The sequence below is a fragment of the Melanerpes formicivorus genome, unplaced genomic scaffold (genome assembly GCF_026170545.1).
Source record: "Melanerpes formicivorus ecotype bairdi unplaced genomic scaffold, bMelFor1.0.p_v2 SCAF_6, whole genome shotgun sequence".
Lineage (NCBI taxonomy): Eukaryota > Metazoa > Chordata > Aves > Piciformes > Picidae > Melanerpes > Melanerpes formicivorus.
Genome location: NW_027142358.1, coordinates 12,594,618 through 12,618,648, shown reverse-complemented (window position 1 = coordinate 12,618,648; position 24,031 = coordinate 12,594,618). Strand labels below are relative to the sequence as shown.

The 24,031-nt window shown below is 43.6% G+C and overlaps 1 protein-coding gene across 1 annotated transcript in view; it reads right to left on the bottom strand.

Moving 5' to 3' along the window:
• Positions 1-2,497: 2,497 nt before the first annotated feature.
• The window catches only part of TLL2 (tolloid like 2), a 91,216-nt gene continuing 69,682 nt past the window's right edge, over positions 2,498-24,031 (bottom strand). The window contains exons 11-21 of the mRNA XM_068139756.1: positions 22,648-22,764; positions 19,162-19,307; positions 18,058-18,253; positions 12,984-13,109; positions 11,201-11,361; positions 10,260-10,440; positions 8,932-9,057; positions 8,708-8,835; positions 7,707-7,920; positions 6,456-6,706; positions 2,498-5,299 (exon numbers count right to left, since the gene is read on the bottom strand). Of these exons, the coding sequence (XP_067995857.1) occupies positions 5,165-5,299; positions 6,456-6,706; positions 7,707-7,920; positions 8,708-8,835; positions 8,932-9,057; positions 10,260-10,440; positions 11,201-11,361; positions 12,984-13,109; positions 18,058-18,253; positions 19,162-19,307; positions 22,648-22,764 (1,781 nt within the window). The 3' untranslated portion in view covers positions 2,498-5,164. The remainder of the gene's footprint in view (positions 5,300-6,455; positions 6,707-7,706; positions 7,921-8,707; positions 8,836-8,931; positions 9,058-10,259; positions 10,441-11,200; positions 11,362-12,983; positions 13,110-18,057; positions 18,254-19,161; positions 19,308-22,647; positions 22,765-24,031) is intronic.

Below are 24,031 nucleotides of genomic sequence, written 5' to 3'. Positions count from 1 at the left end.
TGGGGTAAGACCTGGCCAGCTCTTGGATGGGGCTGGCACTGGATATGTGCCATTCACTGGGTAGGGGTACAGAAAAGAGATAAAGGAAGATCCTAAGGGTACTGATATAGGGAAGTGAAGAAGATCAGTGGAGGTTAGAAGGACCAAACCATTTAACAAGTAACTTTGTGCTGTACTCCCCTAGCTCTGTTGCTCAGCTAAAATCCTTTGAGAGCAAGATTGCAGTGAATGCTAATGGAATGAATTCATGATCACAGTTCAGAAGAGAATGCTGTTTTAGTCTCAGAGCCAGCTAGCTGCTGGGAAGAAGGAGGTTTCATTCACAGCCACTTTTACCTGACCATTTCTAAACAGATTGTGTGCACCTCAGCAGGTCCCATCTCCCAAGACAGGAAATCTCAAGAAGCGTCCACTGCATGATTCAGGGCACAAGCCTCCTCTTTGCTCCAGCTGCCCTAAGGCAAGGAAATACCTACAGGACAGAAAAGCTGAGGCAGATGCTAAAAGTCTAAGCAGGTATCTGAAAGCATTGGCTGCATGGTAAGGAAATGCGGAGCTAAGAAAGGGGCCAGCTTGATTGATCTGGTTGGGGCAGAGAATGGGAGGGCTAAACATTCCCAGGCAGCCTTTCATCCAACAGCTAAGTGGTCCAGTGGCTTCATCTCTGCTACACTCTGACCTCTCCCTGTTACTTCCATCCAAACAAGACCCAATCCACTCGACAGGATGACTTCCACTCACCATTTTGCTCTTCTCCCCGAGAAATCCCTGTATGCATTAACAACAGGCTGCCTGATGCCAGGGTTAGTCCTTCTTTCAGGATGAGTTTCTCTCCCTGCTAAAAACTGAACTGTAGACCTGCAAAAGAGGAAGAGATGGTGGCATTCCTCTTGGGATGACTCAGACAACCTGGCTAGGCCCCAGCACATCTGATTGAGCCAGATCACTGCTGGGGCAGGGCCTGGCACATGCCTGGGAAGCTGGGCACTCCACCTCTTCTCTGCTGGCCTTATGGCAAATAAAACTGCTCCTGGCTCTGAGAGCACGATACACACCACAAATTAACCTAAGCAGAATCCTGCTTTTGCTTTCTAAGGGTCACACCTTGTGTGCCAGAGCATGTTTGTTGGAAATACCAGTATAAAGTGAAGGAGTTCTGCCAGCTTGATGCAGAGACTAATAAGCCTGTCTGGTCTGTGGCCTTGCTCTTTGCCTGAATTGTGCTGTAGCACTTGGTATTTGTGTTTTTAAGGATGAAGAATCTCCTGGCAGGCAATGGATATGTCCTGCAGCTTCTCACGTGTGGTGACTGGATGGTCCTTGTGTGATTTCTGGAAAATTAAGTCCTGTTTCTAGATATAAGTCATGGCCATATCATCATACAATACTGGTGGCAGGCAGTCAGTGTGGAAAGGGACATTAAGGGAACATGGTAGTTGAACATCAGAGAAGAAATAAACCTGCAAATGATATTTACATGTATAACAAATATATCATGCACACAGAAAGAACCTATCTCACTGCAAGTGTCTGTGTGTCTCTCTAACAGCTGTAACTCCAGTTCACATTCCACTTTCTATTTTGCCTCCTTTTTCTCCACCAGCTTCACTTGGGATGCATAATTTCTAGTATTTCAACACTGCTTTGGACTGGTGCTCGCTGTGTGATTGAAGACTCTTGACCTTTGTTTTGGAAATCATATGCACCTGGTGACTTGACCGTTAGCCTTCAGGCTAGGATTATATTGTGCCTAGATACACTAGTACAGGAGGCTGCATGGGGACAGTTATTCTTTACTTCATCTCCATTGCTGCTTTGCCTTTGGAAACAACTAGGAAGAAATTCAGTCACCAAAAATATTTGAGTGGCTGTAACACACAAAAGGAAATATTGTGGGTGGTGGGACATGCCTGAACTGGGTATATGTTGAGGAAAGAACACTAAGGGGATCTTTATCAAGCAACACAAACATCAAGCAGTGGTCAGAAAGAGGAAGAAAAGCCTTTTAAGTGCTGCCTAGTGACCAAACATCTTGCTGCCACAGTGAGAGTGTGGACCTTAACTCTGCAGTAAGGAGCATCTGGCTCATGCACATCCTGCTGTCCTTTGCATGGGAGTTTCATGTCTCAGGGTCTTTGGGATGTGTGGTTGAAGCCTATACCCTGTAGTGCAGTAAATGAGCCTCCTATTTTGAACTCCACTTACTGACTACATCCCAAATCCTTATGTTGCTTGCAGATCTGCATCTCAGCCTACTAAAGCACAAGTACAGAATGTGAAACAGTGGTGCAGCCCTTTGGCTGACCAACTTGTTCCCCTGCCTCACTTTATTCATGCTCAAATGATAGCAAAAGCCAAAGTTAATAGCTCAAGGAAAAGTCACTTCCTGCAAGAGAGCAAATCCCAGTAGACACAAACAACAGTTGGCAGAACAAGGAATGTATTAGGAACTTTCCTTCCTTTGAGGAATTGGTAAGTGCATGCATACAACAGAACATGCAACTGAATCAACAGTCTTTAATGAATGCAGAGACTCATTCTGGGCACAGGTACATTTGTGATTACCCCAAAACCCTGCTCTCCTCCCACTCTTAAAAATTATTGTAGTTAGTGAAATGTAAAACCACAGAAAGACCAGAATACCTATACACACCTTAAAGGGTATGACTTTTCTTTTTCCTTAAGAAATTTCCACACATTTAGAATTATTGACTGATAAGCCCAGTCAGTACAACAGAAATACTCTACACAATCATTGGTTGAAATGCACTGTACAACAGTTGTGAGTGCACCGTCACAAGAGACACCTGCATGAATGCTAACAAGTGCAGTAGATCCATCAAACCACATTGCAAGCATCTGCAATGAACCAGTCTCGGGAAGATGGCAAATTACCAAAACACAAAACAGGCACGTTGAAGTACATGGGAAGATCCTACAGTCACTTCTCTCCAGAGTCGTCACTCCCAATAAAGGAAACCTGAACCACTGCTTGCCATCTGAAATTTTCCTTCTGTGTAACAGCAAGTGGTGTTATACGTTTATTCCCAGACTTCAGTCACTGTGATTTTGCTTGAACTGGGGCAAAGGAGGGAAGGACAAATACAGACCCCATCTAGTGCAGCTCACTTCCCCAGGCCTGCATGGTCAAGAAGCTTGAGATCAGTGTTCTTGCCTGTAAAAAGGCCACAACATTTGAAAAGAGGAACTAAACAGAGCTAAAAATCCAAACCAGAAATAACATGGTTTTATACAGCCTGCAATAAAGCTATAGACAATAGTACAGTATTGTTCACATGACACTTATTAAGGCTTTGATTATTGGTCTTCTATATGCACATTTTATATACATATCATCTTGTGTGTGTATGTGTGTATAAATAACTTAATTTTTCTTGTTCTAAGCAAGAAAATATTTTCATGCATTTGCTTCTCCTGGTATTCACAATACTTGGACCATATTCTGTTCAACAACTTCTGCCCTTATCTCCATGAATGTCATTTGTGCCTGAAAATGGCACTGGCCCCACAATTCTCCATAGTCATACACTGGAGAGCAGGTGTCACCCCAGAGCCTGACAGTACACTGGTTATGTAAACATAGTAATCCTTGGATTATAAATACTTTATTAAAGCTAACATTTCTCAGCTTTTAGCTCATTATTTCCCATGAGTGCCTGTATCATTCCAAATAAAATTTTTTTGTTCCTTCTTTTCCATATCAACAACTCAGTTATGGAGCTTCCCCCAAAAGCACAGTTTTCCCTATGTTTTTCCGAAGAAGTGCCAAGCTAACTGTTAATTCAGTAAGTCCATGGCTCAGTAGCTTCCTGTGATCCTGTGAAATAGCTGCAACACAGAGCATGCCTGAGCCAGCTCAAAGTGCTTAAGTCACCATCATGCTTGCCCCCCTGACATGAAATTAAGAGACTGGGCTGTGGACTAGAGAAGAACAGGGAGGAAGAAGAAACCAGCAGAGCTCTCCTATTCTTAGTCCCATGCCTGGAGCTTGCACATGTTTAACAGATTTCCAGAGCTCACCTGTGGCATGGCCTGTGTCCATTTGACTCAGGGACACTCTAATTACCTCTAGCTCAGTGTTTCCTTCAGCGAGATGTCCTAGGGAGAGCAGTTCTTCTGTGAAAAGGAAGGACTCACCAGGAAGCAATACTAAGGAAAGGAAGCAGCGTAAAGAAGGCTAAGAAAGCAAACACAGGGGGAGTGAGAAGGAGGGAGAGATTCTTTTTTTAAGATAAGGTCTGGACTGCTGCACCAGCTTTCTAAGCTGCCTTGCCCAGTGTTGTAACTGGAGCATGCTGTCCACTCTCCAGTCATTAAGCTTTGCCACAGGTACATAGTCATGCCTTGCACCACACCACAGCACTTTCCTGTCACCTGCCACCACCTTTCCCTTCCCTTGATCACTGTGTCAAAGTACTTCCATTCAACATTTACCATGATAAGGACTGCAACTCAGGCAATGAGTCCTTCTTGTTCACCACTGTCCAAGTAGCTAGCAGCTCCAAAGGGACAATTGTCCCTGTGCCACTCCCTACATTTCAATCCACAATAACCAAGGTGATAAATAGATGGGACAGGAATGGTGGAGTCCCAGCCACCTGGTTGTTTACTTATTGCACAGAGTATTTTAGGCTGGTAGGGAATAGTGGGTGGCTCCCAAGGTCCTTTGAGAAAATCCTACTGAGTGGCCATTCACATCACCTGTTCCAGAAAATGTGTTCAGACAGCTCATGTGTACAGAATACTTAGGAAATGTCATCTGGAAACAGGATATGCAAGAGACGAAAGCTCTTCTCAATTCAGTCTCAGTCTTCACTCTGAACCATGAAAAGCTGTGCAAAATACAATGCTTATGCCCTGGTAGGTATGATTAAAAGACAATTTTTGGTCCTGGGTATGTTAACAAGAAAGGATCATGCTAATAATGTCAGAGGCAAACCTTTGAGAGTGGATTTAGTTATAGTTACAGCAAATACTGTACACTGCTTCTGGTCAAGTGCACAGAGGCTTGTAAAAACAAACAAAACCAAACAAAAAAACCAAAACACAAACAAAAAAAACCACCAAGACTGAAAACAAAACCCAAAGATCACAGTCAAATGTCTTAATCTTCAGATGGAAATGTCTGTGAGAAGCAGTCAAATTACTTTCTCATGTGCAATGCATCTTGAAATTTGGTACTTAGGTATTGGGCATGAAAGCCTTTCTTGTTGATGGTGTCATCTGTGTGGAATCGAATCATGATGGAATCTCCTGCAGAGTAGATTTCTTCTAAAGGCTGCAGAAAACAAGACAGCAAAGAGTTGTCAAGTCTGCAGGCTAAATAACTGCACTGTGATGCTAGAACTTAAGCTCACACACTGCCCAGGAAAAACAAACAGCAAGTGTTCAGTATGTCCTGCTCTGTTCTGACCTCCTTTATTCTCACTTTATGTTTGAAAACTGATGCCAACCCACCCTATAATCCCTATTCTTCCAGTTCTTTTTCGTAAGTCGCATTCACAGGACTTCCTGGATATTCTTGTTCCACTCTTCTAAGTTTTCTTTAATTTGCCCTAATCTTTTCAGGATAGGATACAAACTAAACTGGGCCTATTTGGCAGCTGGGGCCCTCCCAGAGTACATTAGCAGCAAAAGAGCCACCTATCTTACATGTCAACTGTGGTTATCTTCCCTACTGCTGTGACCTGCTACAACCTCCCTGTGCTGCTCTGCAGGACCCATATTTCTCCAACCATACTCCATCTCTTAGTGTGCAGGTAGGTAGATGACTGCCCTGCTGCTCCAAACTTCTTCACAGCAAGCTTTTTTTATTTTCCAGACCATTTCCTCAATTTGCAGCAATTGCTCCCAAACACTTGCACCTTGGATGTCTCTCTTTAAATGCATTAAAAAACTTCTCCATTGTATTGCTAAAATCCTAGAGAAATTATATATAGAACCTCTGATTTTATATGCCACACACTACTGTTCATGCTAATTGAGTCAATCCTTCTAACAAGAATGTGGACAACAGTTGAGGAGACAACATGCCACTCTGCAGTAAACAGGCAGCTCTGCAAGTCCCTCCACTTTCATCCTTGCCATTACATGGCTGCAATGTGACGTGGATTTGGGCAGAAAGTGACTGAGGATTACGCTGGCCTTTGGAAGCTGTTTCTAACATCTACACAACATTTTTTTTGCTGGGCTGAGGTGCAGCAGTGCTCTAAACTAACAAGGGAAAGCCACTCAGCAAGGTTTTCAGACCAGCTCTGTGCATCAGATAAAATGGCTGTCACCTCTAGCCACAGGAGAAGCAGCAAAACCTAGTCACACAAAGCATTCTCATCATCAGTAGGTAAGAGCTGCCCCTCTCCAAAGAGCACATGAGAGTATCCTTCCTTGCCACTTCTAGTTAGGCCTATGACATCCTCCCCCCACCCCAAGCTTACCCCTGAGCCACAGAAGCGTCCCAGGCGCGGTGCAGTGCTGTCATAACCATCATAAATCTCCATGTAGTCATACCCACAGTCAGCCTCCTCCTCGATCTCAAAGGTCTGGAATATCAGCTCCACCCCATAACCATCATCAGCTACAATCACCCATTCACAGTTTGCTTGTCCTGGGTAATTGCTGTCCCCAAACTGAGCATGGGAATATAGGTCTTTAGTTTGTATTTCAGCCTTTAAGAGCCCACCACACTCTGGAGGAAGAAGAGAGCACAAAACAGTCTCATCAGAGGTCCTACCACAAAACAGACTCACCATCCCGGTTTTGGGCTAGCTGTAGGGAGAAAAGACCTTCAGCATGAGGCACATGTACAACAGAGAAGGTAATTAACCACTGCACCAAACTGTCATAAACCAGTGAATTTTCCAGTCAACATGAATCCATTGGCCAACACAGCACAGAGAAGTTTGGTCCTTTTGCTACAGAACGTGAAGGAAAAGGGATAATCAGTTAAAACTGGCAGGATGGGATTCCAACCACATTATGCTGTAGGAAAATGTATTATTTTATGGAGCAGTTGTGAAAAGGAAAACTTAACACATTCTTTGCACTTGGCCTACACCTGAAATTATGACTTCAGGTATTTTACCACATTAAAAAGCACATTAAAAATCTAGAGAACAAAATAATCCTTTTCTGCCCACGCATTGCACACAGGTAGCCCTGTGCTTGCACAAAACACGTGCTCTTGTGCAGGGTTTCCCTGCAGTCAGTCAGGAAAATGCCTCCTCAACAGTCTCTCATGCTCAGAGCACATTTCAGCTGTTTACAATAGTAGGTATTTCAAAACAGTGAACCTAGGTACAACACACCCACCTCTGGGCTGCCACAGAGAGATCAAGCTTGCTGTGTTGGTCCACAACAAACCTCTGCTTCCACGATAACCAGCCTCATCCACGTGTGGGCAAATACATTGGATACATGACCCAAATTTATGAGGTTTCATGTGGAACAGAATGCATTGCTGCTCAAGCAAACACCTTCAATTTAAACAGAACTGAGCAGGAATGTCTGACTACAAGAGACCGCTGCACTGATGAAGAAGTTGACATTTATGGTATGGTGCAAATAATGGCCTAGGAACAGGTTAACAGAATTTACAACTACTTAAAATTCAGGCAAAGCTTAAATGGTAAACAAGGCAGTGAGATTTGATGACATTGCACTGGGCAATTGACAGGCAACCAGCTTACCTGTGCTGTGCTTTCCTTGGAAACCTTTCCTTTGCACAGAAGCATCAGAGTAAAATCTGAGAAACATCTTGTTGGTAGAAGACACTAGAGGGTCTGGTTTCTTGCTGCCACAGAAACGACCAAGGACAGGTGACTTGCTGTTGGGCCCATCGTAAATTTCCAAGTGGTCATAGGCACATTCTTGGTGCTGTTCAATCTCAAACTCATTGAAGGTCTAGAGCAAGAATAAGAATTAGGACAGACAATTATAAATATGAGTATGAGTTTAAAAGAGGATGGAATGTAGAGTGAGAATCAGGTCACATTATACGCCTTTCCCATAAACTGGAACAGAACAGTGGTGCTTTCAGACAAGAGTAATCTCAGGATGGCAAAGCTCAAAAGTTCCTATGAATATGCTGTGTAACCTTAGTTTTTCTACCTCACATGAGGGCATGACAGTTTTCAACAGCAAGCCTTATATACTCTCATATTCCTGCCACTAACCAACTCTACCTAGTACTGATCAGGCAGTTCTTTAACACTACTTCCACTGAGCACAGGGATCCAGTCATTATTTTGCCAATGCATGGGCCATCTGCACAGCCTTGGACATATCCTGCCATATACATAAGGCCACCCTGTAAAATGGAACTGATGCTTCTCCCTTAGAAGGGCTGGGGACTGGCTTTGCCACCACCTTATGCAGAGATGGTCCTAACAAAGTGGGTTATGAGGAGGGGTAGTAGTGGGAGGGCACTTTATACCTTCTGATAATAGAAAGAGCAATGCTCCATATCTGTCATTTTCTGGCGTCTCCTCCAAGCTGCCTCACGCCTGCCTCACGTCCCTTCTTTTGCAGGCCAGGGACAGCCTCCCAGGGTGCCCGCCCTTCTCCAAGCACCCCACACAGGACTTCTGGGGATCAACCTCCCACTCACACAGTGTCAGGCAAAAGTCACTTAAGTTCTTCACAACCCAGAATGTTTGCCACCTCATGTTCCCACTCACTAGTTACTCACTACTTTCACTCTGTGACCGGGAGTTGCAGAGATGTCCCAGGTGCACTCTTTCCGGCTGGGGTACTTGTCAGGCCAGTTTGGACTGCTCATTGTTCCCTCTGCAGCACTGAGCTTGTGCTCACAACCAGCTTGAAAGAGAGACAGATCACAAAATGGAGGCACACTGGCTCAAGCTGTGTTTGAAGAACCTGGTCTTTCCTGAGGGCAGGGAGTGGGGACCTTACCTTCCTTACAGTCATGTCCATTTTCATGCAGCATGAAGCCGTTTCTGCACTGGCATACGTAGCTCCCAAATGTGTTGATACATTCGTGCTGGCAACCACCATTGTCTTTGGAGCATTCATCCTTGTCTGGTTAGGATCAAACCAACACACACTGAGCTGACAGTCAGAAATAGACTACTGCAGTAGTATGGGAGTTCCATACTCAGACTGTCAGCCACCAGTGCAAACCTCCAACCTCAGCTGATGGATTAGTCCAGTCATCTTTTCAGCCCAAATGCAATTCTCTTGCATTCCATAAAACACATCACAAACATGTTTAATTGTATGAGGTAGGTTTGAATGGTGAAAGACTCCTTTCTAAAATACACCTACAGCAACATCTTATTCTTTCAGAAGAGAGTCCAGGAAATGTATCATGCAAGTGCAGCATCCTGGGCAATAACGTACCAGCTAGTCTTTATACTTTCAAGTTCCCAACTTCTGAGGAGCCTCCATCTTGGAACAGTTCTGTCCAAGAGCACAAGGTATGAGCTGCTCCCTTAAGCTGAAATATGTCCCAGTGAAAGTTCATTCCTGTGTGTCTGAGACTGCATTCCCAGATCTCATTGCTCTGAGCACAGTATTTGCTGCTCATGGCTTCCCATCAATCTAGTTCATGAGCAGTTCATCTCCAATTTTTCTTGGACAAGTGCCCTCCCTGAATCTGATTAACCTCATCTGCCTCCTCACTCCCACATGTATTTCTAGTTCAAACACACACTACCTAGGCCTCCCTTTTAGATTTAACAGGCCAAACCCCTAGCCCTGATTCTGCTTTGCAACTGTCTTAAATCAAGGCCACTTTTTTCTGATCATCCTCTTCAAAAACATCAATATTCCTCACTCTGTGCTGAAAACACAGCATGAAATCAAATTTCCACTTCCATACGATGTACAGTTAACCACCAGAACTGCCTCCTAACAAGGCATATCATACCAAGGGCTGTGGAGGGTTCAGAACAGAGCACCACAAACTTCCATTAGCATGCCCTGCTTTGGTGAGAAGAATTGCTATATAGGAGACTTCTGGAAGTTTTGTTACTCTCCCAATTTCAGAGGACTCCAGTGACAGAACTAACTTCTAGGATCAGGTTACCTGTTGCTTCCTACTGTGAAAGGACTGGAGACACTGATGAGATCCATGATTCTTGCTGACACCACACTATGAAATGACACCATATGCTGCACCACATCAGGCTCTGCCTGATTTGACAGATTGAGGAAAATTCACCAAAACCAAAAGGTTCAGAGGAAACAGCTAAATAAGTGAAAGGAGTATGGCCACATACCAGAGAAGTAATGAACTTTAAAACCTTTCTTGGAGACTGTGTTGTCTGATTTGAACTCCAGTCTCATGTTGTTGCCGTATGATGTAATTACTTCAGGTTTCTCTGAGCCACAGAATTTGCCATGAAGCTTGGAGTCAGAAGCCAACCCACTGCGGACCTCAACATAGTCATATTTACAGACCTGCCGAGAGAGGAACAGATTTTTCAGCTCTGTGAACTTGGAACAGAGCATTTCAGTGTAAGGGGACAGACGCTTGCCTGAGAGGGAACAGCAAGAGTCTTATACTCACACTCCCCACTTCCCGAGATTCTCCTCTGTCAGTGTTCTCACCCACTTCCCTTGCTACCCTGGTCTTAAAGCATGGGTGTGTTTATCAGAATTCTATTTATTTTAGCTAAAATAATTACTTCCATCTTATCTAAGAACCTGTCAGTGTTGAACAAACTTCAGCAGCCTGCCAAATGAAGAAAGAGCCACTTTCCCATTTGCAGCAGGGAAAGCAAGACCTGAATGCTTTGTTTAAAATCCATCCTACCCTTGGCAGGGCAGAGAACAGACTCTTTTACTGGTTATTTTTGTATCCTTGAAGAACTCTATTTCATGGTTCATACCAATTATTTTCTTCAAAGGCAGCTCTGGAGAGGGGTGGGAGAGGGCATGAGACAGCTCTTAGGTATGGAAAACACCTACCACTACACAAAACTGGCAGAAACAAGAAGTTCATTTGTAACAAATAGGTTTCATCCTTCCACTCCATTGAGAGTAGTCCAGACATCAAATAGAATAGTCACTGTTACTGGGTTATGATATTAAGGGCAGGGAAACAACCAGAAGCTCCACCAGTAAAGACAGAGTTTCCTCTTCCTTGTTCCTCAAGGATTTATCTGCTTCTGAGCTAGCCAAGAGTCACACCTCTGAGATGCAGGGACTGGTTACGTACATCATTGCCTTCCAGCTCAAACACTTCGAACTGCAGAGAGATCCGGTACTGGGCTGGAGCTACCACCTGCCAGACGCAGTTTTTGTTAGTAGGATATTCCTTGGGCCATCCAGGGCTAGTAATGGTCCCATTGAGCTTGGTGATGAAGCCCCCACAGGCAGCTGGAGAGGCAATAAATGAACACAAGTTTTACTTGGTTCTGTACAGACACACAGATTGGGCCATGCTTTTAGCTAGGAAATGAATCAGATCCTGGTTGGTGGCACATTTCAAAACCCAGCCTCCAGAAAAGATTTTAAATGCTGGGAGCTGTGAAGAAGACAGAAATGTCCCCTGGGATAAATCACCAGTAAAACACATGCAGGAAGGTTGTGGCCTTGAGAGCCACCGAAACAGCATAAAACTGACCTCACTTTTAGTCTATAGCCTTGGGCTGACTGTGAATCCATTCACTTGACATGCACAATAAAGGCCAGTTTGGTAAATTCACCCAGACTTAGCCTTATTTCAAGTTTATCGGTAATAGAATAATTAGAAGGTAATAAAATCCTAGGAAAGGCACCCCTGTCAACTCTTCAGTGACTTATTAGGTGGGGACTGCATCTTCTTCAGGAAAAGTAGAAGACAAAGCTAAACTTAGATTCATTATCCCATTTTCTTAAAAAAGTTAGGACACCCCATCTTCATCCTCTTGTGGGAGGGCATGGCTTTTACCTCAAAAGAATCAATCTGTTTACTCTTCTTCTGCAAAACTGTATTTGCAATGAAGCAATTTTTTTCTTGCTGTTCTTTGGTATTAATGAGATATAGACACATATTCAAGACCACAGGGATAAAAGCATCATTTTGTATTAATAAAACTAACCCAACAGAGTAGTTTCAACAGAAAAAACTCAGCAAGCTTATTTGGAAAAACAAAAGCAATTTACTCTGATGTACACCACTACAAGTTCAAAGACTATCCTTCCTGTATTGCCCACAAATTAAGTTTAAAACAAGAGGTTAAGATGAAGTTCAAAAACTGCTTGGCAAGTTATACTAATTGGCTTGCTCAAAATTGCAAGGAATTAAAAAATAAAGCTAAGCTTCCTAAAGCCTTTTAGATCCACGTGACTCTGCCTTCATCAAGTCAATAGCAACCTTCCCCAAACAGTTTGACAAAAGCTGAAGTCAGGGCAAACTCGGTGAGTTTGAGAGATCCAAGCACAGTGTGTGGAGATCCCTACATGCAGAGCTAAGAGACAAGAACAGTGTGTGAATTCTCACCAAGCTAACAGCTGTATTGTTGGTGGGAAAGCTGACAGACAGAGTTTCTGTCAAAGATATGGGGGATTTTCACTCCACAACAGAAAAAGCTAATTGACTCCTCAGTATGGAGAATCTCTGTTTTGCATGCTGGCAAAACATTTTCTTTTATATATAGCTATTAGATAAACAGATGTTTTATTCTGCAAAAGGAATTCAATAAAAAAAAAAAATTGATTGGATTTAAATACTTCTAGGCTACTCAATTGTCAGGTTGTAATGCCCTTCTAATGCTGCCCATGGGAGATCTGGTCTAAATATCAATCTCTGGGCAGGAAGGATGACTGCTTTTAGAGATGTTTAGTATACTTTCTTTTTTTATTCAGCTAAAACTTTATTTTTAATGGAAGGCATTGGCAAAAAGAAAATTTTCAAAGAGGACATAGGGCAAGGAAGATCATCACCAAGCTTTTTCAGTTTCAATGTCAGCTGTAGCACCCATCCTATATACAGATTCCTCAATATGTAGGTTACTCACCTTCACAGCTCTTTTTATCAGCTGTCAATTCATATCCAGGTTCACAGGTGCATTTGTAGCTGCCCAGCGTGTTCTCACAGTGCTGCTCACACCCACCATTGTCTGGCAGAGAACATTCATCCATCTCTGCCAGGAGAAAACCAGAACACGTTACACTTTCCCAACCACCCTAATTCCCTCATATTCCTCAGGCAACATTTCTACACAGAAGGAGCAAAACACTGGCTGGCAAGCCAAACCCACAGAGCAGGCACTGTAGCAATCCTCACAAGTGCTAAAGCACTCCTACTATCAAAAACTCAAATGACTACAATTCCTGTTACGGGTCAGGAGTGTTTTTCTACACAGAAGCACAAAAACATGGTCTGCTAGAAATCATGTACAGCATTTTGTTCTCATTTGCCCCTTTTTGTTTGTTTTTTAAATTCCTCATGCTCCCCAGCAAACTGTGCTACCAAGAACCAGCTCACTATTGTGCCAACAATAATGGAGCTAAGGGAGACCATACCCCGCTGAACAGGGTATCAGTATCAGTATCACTAAGGTTGGAAGAGACCTCGAGGATCATCGATTCCAACCTGTTACCACAGACCCCATGACTAGACCATGGCACCAAGTGCCACGTCCAATCTCCCCTTGAACACCACCTCCCTGGGCAGCCCATTCCAATGACGAATTACTCTCTCGGTGAAGAACTTCCTCCTCACCTCGAGTCTAAACCTCCCCTGGCACAGCCTGAGACTGTGTCCCCTTGTTCTGGTGCGGGTTGCCTGGGAGAAGAGACCAAACCCTTCCTGGCTACAACCACCCTTCAGGTAGTTGTAGAGAGCAATGAGGTCACCCCTGAGCCTCCTCTTTTCCAGGCTAAACAATCCCAGCTCCCTCAGCCTCTCCTCATAAGGCTTGTGCTCAAGGCCTCTCACCAGCCTTGTTGCCCTTCTCTGGACACATTCAAGTGTCTCAATGTCCTTCTTAAACTGAGGGGCACAGAACTGGACACAGTACTCAAGGTGCAGCCTAACCAATGCAAAGTACAAGGGCACAATGACTTCCCTGCTTCTGCTGGCCACACTATTCCTAATGCAGACCAGGATGCCATTGGCACTCTTGGCCACCTGGGCATACTGCTGGCTCATGTTTAGGTGGCTGTCAATCAGCACCCCCAGGTCCCTCTCTGTTTAGCAGCTCTCCAGCCACTCCGACCCCAGCCTGTAGCTCTGCATGGGGTTGCCGTGGCCAAAGTGCAGCACTCGGCACTTGGACTTGTTAAAAGACATCCCGTTGGACTCTGCCCATCTGTCCAGTCGGTCGAGGTCCCTCTGCAGAGCCCTTCCACCCTCTAACTGACCAACATCTGCTCCTAACTTGGTGTTATTTGCAAATTTGCTGATGACTGACTCAATCCCCTCATCTAGATCATCAATGAAGATGTTAAAGAGGATGGGGCCCAGCACTGATCCCTGGGAGACGCCACTGGTGACTGGCCGCCAGCTGGATGTGGCACCATTCACCACCACTCTCTGGGCTCCGCCCTCCAGCCAGTTCCTAACCCAGCACAGAGTGTTGCAGTCCAAGCCACGAGCTGACAGCTTAGACAGCAGTTTGCTGTGGGGGACGGTGTCAAAGGCCTTGCTGAAGTCCAGGTAAACCACATCCACAGGCCTCCCCACATCCACCAGTCGGGTCACCTGATCATAGAAGGAGATCAGGTTGGAGAGGCAGGACCTGTCCCTCCTAAATCCATGTTGGCTGGACCTGAGCCCTTGGTCATCCTTCAGGTGCGCATTTACTGCCGCCAGGATAATCTGCTCCATCATTTTCCCTGGCACTGAGGTCAGGCTTACTGGCCTGTAGTTTCCAGGTTCCTCCATCCGACCCTTCTTGTGAATGGGGACCACATTGGCCAGTTTCCAGTCAGGTGCAGCAAAGAAGCTGGCAGAATGTGCAAGTAGTTCTTAATTTTCATAGACTCATGATGTCTTGATACCCTAGACTCTGAAGTTACATTCTTCCAATCAAGTGTCAACAGCTTGAACTGACATTTTAATATATAGACATCCAGATGTACTGGCTTCCTACCCTGGCTTCTGATTACATGTGCATCCTTTAATAGGTGGTTTTGTTAGCATGGTCATGGGGGGTTGGCCTCAGTTAGCAGCCAAACTCCCATTCAGCTGCTTGCTCACTCCCAGGCGCCCTCTTCCAATGGAATGGGGAAGAAAATAGGAAGAACAGAAGCAAGAAATCTTCTGGGCTGAGACAGGGAAACTACCTACCAATTACTGTCATGGACAAAACAGAGTCGACTTTGAAGAATTTATGGCCAAATAATATGATTATTTGAGTTCTGATCTGGATACTAGGAAGCAAAAATGAAAAAAAAAAAAACAAAAAAAAAAAAAACAAAACACCAAACAAACAAAAAAACCCCACCCCAAACCAACTAACCAAACAAGGAAACAACCCAAAGATACTTAAAAGGCAGGAAATGTTAAAACACTTAGGTAAAACATAATTCTACCCCCCTTTCCCAGGCTCAACATTATTCCAGACAGCTGGAAACTACAGTCAGTACATGACTCATACTTTCCCCATGCTCCAGCATGGCTCCTCCACAGGCTGCAGGGACTATTTCCTCTGCCATGAAGTACCTGCACCTTCTCTTCCTCTGACTTTGGTGTTACCTGTGCTGTTTCACACTTTTTGTTCCTTCCTCCTCTTTAACTGAAATATTCTATTTTCTTCTGTTGATAACACTGTCTTCCTACAAAGCCTTCCCTCAGGCAAGAACCTCCCACTGCAACAGTTTCAGTCCAAACACATTTTATTTCCTGGTTTCTGTTTGTGGATTTGCTATGAAGAAAGTAAAGTAAAGAAAGTCTTTGCTGCTCCATGCCTGAGTACAGAGTCAATAGTTTTTAATCTGGCTACTAAATCACCTGCTTGAGGGTTGAGAAGCTGTAATTCCTATGGTCATCAAAACCCATCGTGTAACTTTCTTTGCCGACAAACTTGTAAGAGAGCCTCAGATTCTACAGGGTGACTTGCTGTTAAACTCAGGAAGACATTTCTGCCAGTCTTGCACTATCAATGCCTGACAGAGGCCTTTAGGAAGCAATCTCTGTGACTTCATGGAATCTGAGAAATTTAACCAAGGAAGTCTAGGCACTGTGAGATTTCATAGTATCATAGTATCAGTCAGGGTTGGAAGGGACCACAAGCATCATCTAGTTCCAACCCCCCTGCCACGGGCAGGGACACCCCACACTACATCAGGCTGGCCAGAGCCTTATCCAGCCTGGTCTTAAACACCTCCAGGAACGGGGCCTCAACCAACTCCCTGGACAACCCATTCCAGGGCTTCACCACACTCATGGTGAAGAACTTCCTCTCCACCTTCAGCTTCATTCCATTCCCCCTAGTCCTATCACTACCTGAGATCCTGAGAAGTCCCTCCCCAGCCTTCTTGTAGGACCCCTTCAGATACTGGAAGGCCACAATTAGGTCACCTTGGAGACCTGGAGAAAACTCCAGACTGAACAGCCCCAACTCTTTCAGTCTGTCCTCATAGGAGAGGTGCTCCAGCCATCTGATCATCCTCATGACCCTTCTCTGGACATGTTCCAACACGTCCATATCCTGCTTGCAATAGGGGCTCCAGAACTGGACGCAGTACTCCAGGTGAGGTCTCACCAGAGCTGAGTAGAGGGGGAGAATCACCTCCCTTGACCTGCTGGCCACACTTCTCTTGATGTAGCCTAGGATCTGATTGGCTTTGCAGGCTGCAAGTGCACATTGAGAGCTCATGTTGAGCTTCTCGTCCACCAGCACCCCCAAGTCTCTCTCCTCAGGGCTGCTTTCCAGCCAGTCACTGCCCAGCCTGTATTTGTGCCTGGGATTGCCTCGACCCAGATGCAGGACCCTGCACTTGCTCTTGTCAGGGACTGGAATTAAATATCACAATATTTGCCAATGATCTTGCCACCACCTTTTGTCACGGTCTATTAGAATCTCTCAACTTCACTGCATAATGTACTCTGAATCAAACTTTATTAAATAATTATTTTCTTTTTCTGTTGCTGATGGTTTCTCCCTTGGTGCCTTTTTGTGTGTGTGTGTGTTTGGGGGTTGGGTTTTTTTGTTGTTGTTTTTGTATGCACAAGTGCACAGATGAAGAATTACTGGTTGTAGGTTACAAAATCTTATGAATTGAATGGATGCCAACTCACACAATAGACTAGCCTGAAGAACAGGGATTGAACCTTATCAAGTTAGGTTTATTTCTTACTGAGCTTGTGAAATGAACTTGAATGCACACTGCATTGTCCTCTAATTTGGCAGATTCAAATGAACTGAGACACCCTTAACACATGACAAAAATTGAAGTAGAAATAAATACTGGTCTTATGCAATCCAAATATTGGCATTGTAGCTATTATTTCTGTACAAATGTCATTGAACCTGAGGGAAACATGACCTTACAGCTCCACAGGTATTTTCCCAAATGTTCTTGCTTATATCGAGTTACCAGGATGCTGGTAAAGGACCATGTCTCAGGTCCACCTGCCAAGAAAAATCTTAGTCTTATTCACATCTTCCTGAAGAGGATCTTAGCACTTCTCAAGCACTCAGAAATTTTCCCTATGAGTCTACTTGCATTCAAATCTGCATTCTCTCCATTTTTGGGGGATAAAACATAAACAGAAAGTTATTTTTAACACTCTTTGTGCAGTACCAGTACCTCCTTTGAAAATGTCCACATCCCCTGGCATGGGTACATGGAGGTCACATTCTATCCACTTGCACAACACAAGGTGTTAGCACCTATGCTGATACTGACCCAGTAGGTTTGCTTTCTGTCTTAATCATGGAGAAGACGCTCATGCCTAAGCATCAAACCCCTCTACACTCTGAAAGCAATTTGTATACAAACTTGATAGTGGTGGTTGTACAGACAAGCCTAACAGCTCTTAATCACAAGAAGATACAAACGTAACTGATCGCTTTGGGATGGAAGAAGGGTAACAGATAAATGTTCCCAAACTTTGACCTTGAGAGGTACTAGATCACATACCTTTAAAAAAATTTGCTGCAAAGCCTGCTTTATTGATGGTTGCATCAGATGCAAACTTCATCCATACTTTATTTGAGCTGGATTTGATATCTTCCGGCTTCTCGTAGCCACAGAAGTGACCAATCAAGGGGCTGTATGCAGTGAGGCCATCTCGGATCTCCAGGTAGTCATAAGAACATGTGTCATGCCACTCAATCTGCAATGGGAAAAGGGTGTGCCTGTAGCTCACTAGTATGAGTGCTGTGAGTCGGGCTAGATACCCAGTTAGATTCTGTCCAGAGATCAGCTTCTGAAGGAGCATCCAAACATCTGGTCACAGCTAGGTACTTGCCTCATGGCAGGCACTGAGCAATCCTGCAGATGAAATTACATTCAAGCCCCAGCACATCTCATTTCTATTGTTATTTCAAGCTATGAACTGTAGGGAACAGAGCAGAACAATTAAAAGCAAAAGTTTCAAAGAACAGCTGTGGTGTCACAGCTAGGAGATAGTGCTGTCAGCCCTTTCCAGAACAAAACCAGTAAGTGTTCAAAGCCAGAGGAGCCAGTTACATGGATGGGATTTATACACTTATCCGGGTCCTGTCCACTCCTGTCTCTGAGTTATACATCAATAGGCAGAAACAGGTCACTGGGCACCTAGCTAAGAGTGCAAGACATCCTATAGCCAGTCAGAGAAAACCACTTTCAAAGCTTTTCAAAGCCTGTCTGGCAGAGGCAAACATTCTATTCCTTTGGAGAGTCCACAAACATCTTGCAAACTGCCAAGCCCCAGTCACACCAACAGGAGTTTTTCTTGCCTGGATTATGACCATTCAATTTCATTTGACCAGAGTGAAACTCTAAGGACTCATGAATCCCTACTTAAAAACATAAACAATTTTGGGGCTCTTCTAATTCTCTTTGTTGAGAGTTTTTGAAAACTCATCATATTTAAAGCTTAGTCTCAAAATCTTGAGCAAAACTCTGGGAAGGAGAAATGATCTTGTGAAATAGTAAAAAGAAAGATATATAGATATTCTACATTATTATTTACATCACTTCTTAAAGACTCTACAGAGGCAAAACAATACCCATAGTATAAGATACAATGCCCTTTCTCACCTCAAAGGCTTGGAATGTTATTCCTATATGAAAGCCCTCAGAAACTGTGATCTTCCAGATGCACTCTTTGGAAGGTCTGTAGTCATCTGGGTAATTGGGAGACTGGATCTGGCCAGTATCTTTGTGAATTTCTCCACCACAAATAGCTTCATAAAAAACAAACAGCAAAACCTTAGGAAAAGCTTGCTCCATACATAGCCTTCTTCCTCATTCAAATCTGTGTCAGCATCACTTATTACACAAAGGCAACATATAGAGTCATGGAAGTCTTTATACACATAGCATTATGTCCCAGTGACTGTGTACCCTGTATTGCTGCGCAAAACTTCTTAGGAGGTGAACTTTTATGGTGTGTTTTACAATCTTGGTCACCATCATAACCGCTTAAAACCTGCTAACAGAACTGAAGACCAAGAAAAGTTGGCCAAAAAAACCCAAACAAATAAAAACCATTTGCAAATTTCATCTGGCCACACGATGGCAATATTAACAAGCGTGACTTGAGCTGTTCACCAGGAGACCATCAGGCTGACTGCTGCGCTTGGAAAAAAAATAAGATTTATGCTAAACACAAGAATGAACAAGTTTAGAGACCAAGAAAAGCAAATGTAATGAAAATCTAGTTTAAACAAAGACAATAGCATTTCTGTGTAATCACCTTCAAGATTATGTCACAAATGAGAGTAAGATCACAGGCTAAAACCTGTAATCCCATGATGAACAACACACATCTGCAGAAGGAATATGAATGTTCTGGTGTGTACAAGTCAAGCAAACAAAAAACACTGACAGTAAGTACAAGAGAGATGCCACTGCAGGTTGATACCTGCCAGCTATCAACAGTCTTCATCCTTAAGGTCTCCCCACAATGCATTGCATTTGAAATTTAGATCCGGGTCTCCCTGTACTGTCCTGGACATTGCTTACATTGGGTAATATTGATTTTGCTTCCTAAGCTGCTAATGTTTAACTGTGATGTAGCTAAAAGCACCACTTCACTAGGACAGTGCTAACTTCTTTCCTAGGGAATGAGTGATAAAGCACCACCAAATAGTTGTGCTCAAAATTCACCTGCAGAGCACAATTTAGATTGCAGTTTGAGATCATATACTCAGAGCTACAAGAGGTACTAGAGAGAAGAGTCTCCCTCGCCCTACAAGAGCAGAGAACTGACTTATTCCCCCCGCAACAGCCATGAACCTGTCAGCCAGCTATCCACTGCAGTAGTTCACACTGAAATTCATCTGAGCCCCAGTATACTGGAAGAGCCTTTCTGCAAAATGGAAAGAGCATCTGCTGATGTAGCCTCGGAAAGCAGTAACAATGTCAAATTCTGGGCTGCCAGCAGAGTGTAAGGCAAAACCACCAGCACCTTCCCATCTTGAATCTGATGAAGGAACGGTACAACTGAACTATAAGGACAGTTTCATTCGACTTTCATTTGCTCTTCTCAAAAGCCAAGTTAAGCAAGTATTGCTCATGTTTACTGGACCTTTAGAAGTAATTTATAAATCAACAGGAAAGTTATCAAGAGAACAACAAAAAAAAGGTTCTGCAAAGGGATTTTGGCATGTAGCCAGTGTAAATGTTTTTTCTTTTGATCCCATTTAGCAGTATGAAGCATGATGCACAATGAAGAACACACAATGAACAGGCACAATTGAGAACAGAGAAGTTGTTTCCCAAAAAAAACATTTCTCACCACTTTGTTGTTGTTGTTGGGGGTTTTTTGTTAGTTTGTTTCCTTTTTAAATTAAAGCAGATATTACTGGGGAATAACCCACTGTAAGAATTAAGCTGAGGAACCCACCAAAGCAACAAGACAAAAAAAAGTTACAAATAAAAAATATCTGTAAGTTGTCTATTAAAGACACACTATTTTGATCACTTCTAATTCCAACAAACTACCATAAAAGGGGTGTTACAAATCACAGAGTCCAGGCAACAGCTGCTTCTCAGTAAGGACAGAGAAAAAAATAAACTGAAAAAAAATCAGGCAAGCTACCTCTGTCTCTGGGGCAACAATTCCTGCAGAAATGAGGTATTTCTCCTGTGAAACAGATTTGCTATCCCCACACTTGTGAATCCCTTATATATTTTATCTGCACTTTCCCAACAGTCCCTTGTTTTCTTCCTTTCCCTCTGTTAGTATCATTATTCATGAGTATATTGGACACTTCCAATGTCATGTTTGTTTCTATGGCTGGAGAAAGAAGATGATGCAACGTGAGTACCACTACAGTCAATCTCAATACTGTAGAAAACACTGTTTGCAAGAAAATGCCTGTTTCCCAGAGAACAATGAAGGCTTTTAATATAGATTAGAATAATTGTTGTAAAAATTAAGCATATATGGGGAAGGGATGACAATTGTTTGTTAGTGACTTTGGCAGTATTGCTCCTCCACTGAAATAGTTTCAGAATTCCAGTGCCGTGCAACTTTTGAAAGTACCTTCTGTTTTCTACTCTTCTGTAAGTGTAACACACTAAGGAGAAAACAAAGAACAATCTTTACATTTGAGGAAAAAAACCCAACCAAACAACAAAAACAAGGACAACAACAAAAAAGCTGCAAAATATATGATCTGAAAATAACTTTGCCTGATAAATTACTGGAAGGAACTGTGGTAGTTTTAGGCTGTGCCTAGAAAATTTTCCACAGATCTTGTACAGAAAGTAGTAGAATGTAAATAATTACCCTTGGGTGTAAAAAGGAAAATAATGATACATTCTAAACAGTCCCATTGGATGGATTACAAACATAAGCTGGTTGTGTGTTGTCTCTCTCTTTCTTCTTTTGGTTGCTAGCTTTTTCTTTTTCCAGCTTCCTCACTTTGGGAGACACTAACTTGCTTCTGCTTGGCTTTACTGACCTTGGCTATGTTCTTTGTTTAGGCTGAGTATCCCAACAAAACAATTCTCTGCTCTTTCTCTTGTCCCTTTGTGTCCAGGGCAGTAAGGAGGGGGGCAGGGAAGGGAAAGCTATTAGCTCCCCTGGTTTTTGGCCAGGGGGGGTTCCTACACTGTTTATAAATTGTAAATACCTGTAAATATTGTATATTCTGTGCATGTTCATTGCATTTCATTGTAGATTATAGTTTTACTTGTAAATACAGCTTCATTTGCTTCCAACTAGGCTAGTCTGGCAATTTAATGTTGGGGGAATTTTCAACCCACCGAAGGAACCCCTCAGCACTGCTACTTGCAGGAGCTGGTTAGGGCAAACAGAATCTGCCCCATGAATGGAAGCTATTGCTCTGTGCATGCCATACTGTCCTCCCCCCCAAAATATGTGGTGATTTCATTGGAAGATCTGTACCTTGTTTGCTAAGGCAGTGTGCTGAACCTGCCAGTTGCAATAAAAACAAGAGCAGGGTCTGTATCTAATCACATAGTGAACTTCTGCTAATCCCATGAACCCCTCCATCCTGTTCTGGCTGCTCCATGCATTGTGACAAACTTCTTCTATCTAAGGAAGGGCTGTACCTTCATAGACCGCAAAGAAGCCTTTGCCCAGGATGTTACTGCTGCTCCGGAACTCGATCCACAGCCTGCTGTCCGTGGAGATTACTGCTTCAGGAACCTTGTCACCACAAAATCTACCTAGAAGGCAGGAAAAAGATGATCAAGATCTCCTGGCTGACTGACAGCACAGCACACCACACACCTGTGGCTCCATGCAGCAAACAGTCTGTGCTCAAAGGAGCTGTGCTTGTGTAAAACACCCTTGCACTCGCACCATTTGTGCTTCTGAACAAATATCTGTGTTGCCTTTCCCTCTTTCCTTAATTCACTTGAACTTTGATTATTAAGTGAATACAGTTTTCTTCAGCTGGGAGCATAATCCAGTAGTGACAGAAGCAGCTGGTAAATTCAAAAGGGCTCATTTTGATCATGTAATTGGGCAAATGAGCTGCAAGTGTGCAGAATCATTCCCTGTCCTTCTAAAGACATGACATGAGGGAACATTCTTTCTACCTGCTAGGCCTTGGAATCTTCTTCAGCATTTCACCCAAGAGAAGACTGTCTAAGTCAATCTGAGAGCAGGATGTGGCTGTGCTGATGAGAAAATGTCTCATCCTCTGCTCTCAACTCTTCCTGTTTAAGCCTCTGCAGGCTTTCTATCTCTTTCAAGAGAAAGAGATCAAGAGCGCTAGCAATGGTAAATACTCAAATCCTGCCACCAAGATGAATTCCAAAACAGAATAACTGTGGATGGTGTCTACAGCACAAACAACCACAACTAGCTTAATTTCATGCCCTGCTACCTGCTCAGTCAGAGGCTCCTCAGAAAAACAGAGCAAGCACCTAGTATGCACTGAAAGCACACTTTCCTGTCAGCAGGGCTATATACTTAATTCAGTTCCTCAGGGTGATAGGGGATCCTGCCCACAGTCAGCCACCTGCACGCACTTGGCAGCCTCAGAAAGGCTATAATTCCTCTTCAAAGATGCAAGAGCTATGCCCCTGTGAAATGGCGAGTCAGTGCAAATATGGCGAGTTTCAAACTTTAATAGCAACATTCTCTTTAACTACCAACATTTCCCTTTTGTAGAGTGACCTATCCAAATATTATCTCAGACTCCAGATTCACTCGGATACTCAGTTCTAAGCCTGTGTGTCCCCAAGCTGCACAGAGCTTTTAGGGCAGCGTGACAGGCCCTGCAGTGTACCAATAGCATCTCCAATCTCCACTCCACTCTAACAAACAGTATCAGCACTGCAAAGCTCCTTCCCCTTGGGTCACTGAGCAACTGCCTCCTGGATTTATACTTGGAGTTTAATAAGGGTGTTGAGGAGAGGAAAAGCAGATGAGGAGCAAGAATGAGCAAGCTCTGCAGAGTGTGATAAAGGGCCCATTCATAAAAAG